At 36.6% G+C, this 2183-nt stretch overlaps 1 protein-coding gene across 1 annotated transcript; it reads left to right on the forward strand.

Moving 5' to 3' along the window:
• Window positions 1-802: 802 nt before the first annotated feature.
• On the forward strand, window positions 803-1444 carry LOC106100548 (achaete-scute complex protein T3-like). The gene has a single exon (XM_013279418.1). The coding sequence runs from the start codon at window positions 821-823 to the stop codon at window positions 1442-1444; it is 624 nt and encodes a 207-aa protein (XP_013134872.1). The 5' UTR covers window positions 803-820.
• Window positions 1445-2183: the final 739 nt, after the last annotated feature.

The raw sequence follows: 2183 nt of genomic DNA on the forward strand, positions 1-2183 counted from the left end.
GATAGGAGAGAACCTGCCTGCTATGAGGCCGTATCGCGGGAATGATTGCCGTAGTCGACAGCGACTACGGCGTTTTGTCTGTCGTAGTTGTAAAAAAAACAGAAGATTTCTGTGATTTATAGCACTTCTCATTAAAAGTGTATAGTTGTACTAGAGATTTGAGAAAGAGATGGATGGATTGCGTGAAAGGTGAAATGATCACGAAGGGAGTGATGACTGAGATGACGGATGATAGAGTGCTGTGGAGGACGAAAACCTTATGCGTCGACCTTACGGGAGCAGGATAAGGCAGGGGAGATGATGATGATAAGTTATACTAGAGTTGTGAAAGAACCAATTTTGATTCATTTGATCTTAATAGCAATTGTTAGTATGTAAAAGGGCGGAAGTAACTTAAGGAAAAGATGTAAAAAATACTGTTTTTGATAACGTTTGATAACAATTAGGCATATAATAGTAATCTTAGTATAGTAAGGCCTATTTAAATCAAAAATAAGTTTTAAAAATGTTATCTAAAAATTACATACCTAAAAACACGGGTTATAAAATTATTGGTCAATTAATGGTCATAATAAATTCGACGGCACGTGTACGAAAAGGGTCCGTAGCCCACTTTGAAGTGTTCCAGGTACAAACGAAAAAAAGGAATACAACCTTCGCGTAGGGGTGGGAGGTTTCCCTATTCATTTTTTCTGCTCAGCCGTCAGCATAAAACCCGAAGCGGGAACAACCGACTTTCATTCAATCCATGATTGTGAAGACCATCGCAGCTAACGATTCAGTCAACGTTTAATGTACGAAGTAATCTCTAAGTTATAAAATGGCTTATTTAACGAACTATTCGAAAAGCGATTTACACAAATTAGTGGCTATCGCTCCAGCACCGGAAAGAAAACATATGAGTTTGGAAAACGAAACCTATACGAGGTATAATTACAAAAGTGCGAGCGTCGGAGCGCAAGCGGCGTCGATCGCGAGAAGAAACGCTCGCGAACGGAATCGTGTAAAACAAGTGAATGATGGATTTAATGCATTAAGGAAGAGATTGCCCGCTGCAGTTGTGTCGGCATTATCTGGCGGCGCGCGCCGGGGATCCGGCAAGAAGCTCAGCAAAGTGGACACATTGCGAATGGTCGTCGAATACATAAAATATCTACAAGGGATTATCGAGGAAAGCGATGCAGCTATGGGCATTAAGAAAACCGAGACGTTTGTACCAGTTACGTACGAAGATGAAGGTGTTTTTGGCGACAGAAGTTCACCCTATTCTGAATCGGTGCCTTCTCCTGTTAATTCGGAATGTTCGTCTGGCATATCGTCAGATTCTCCTAGTAATGATTATTATATGCATTATCAAAGTAATGAAGAGACGCGGTATGCAAATGATACCGCAATGGACGACAGTGAACTACTCGACGCAATAACTTGGTGGCAACAAAAATAGTAGCAATAATGTGTTAAATAAGTTTGTAAATAGTTTTAACCACTTGATGTGATATCTAGTCAAAAAGTATTTTGTAAAAATGTGTAAATTATTATAATACTTAAAATAGTTAAATCAGTATTGTATAAGATATATAAGCCTTTAACTATATCGTCAATGAGATTAATATATTTTATTAACTGTTAACACTGAATGTTGTGCGAAAAATTACAAATATATTGAGTACAAAAATTAACATTTATTTTATTAAGAACAAACCCAATTTTCTGTTGTTTTTCTGAACATAGTAAAAAGTGAAATGACTAACAAATTCTTTAAAAGTGTTTTAAATCAATTAAAAATCGAAACTTTAATTTCGTGACATTAAAGCCACGAGGCCGTCTTCTGACTTTTGATAGTGATTAATTCTTTTATTTAATTTTATTGGAAATGATGACACAAATTGAAACACTCGATAATGCTAACAATGCAATGGCGGCAGCTGTTTCAAAAGGAATACACAATTAAGGTTCTTAAACGAGATATCTTCGACTGTGAAATCTCGTAGTCACATATAGTCAGGTTTTGATATCTCGAATGATCTGTTGATAACTTAATTAAACTCTACCGGTGTAACACCAACGGGTCTTGATTAAAGACGAGATCGATCTTTTATACCTTATGGAATGTACGGATATCTCTCAGACTGGCTGTTATCAGTATTATGCTAAAAATACTGCAAAAATTATACACAAAGGCT

Source organism: Papilio polytes, unplaced genomic scaffold, assembly GCF_000836215.1.
Source record: "Papilio polytes unplaced genomic scaffold, Ppol_1.0 DF824047.1, whole genome shotgun sequence".
In the NCBI taxonomy this organism is placed as follows: domain Eukaryota; kingdom Metazoa; phylum Arthropoda; class Insecta; order Lepidoptera; family Papilionidae; genus Papilio; species Papilio polytes.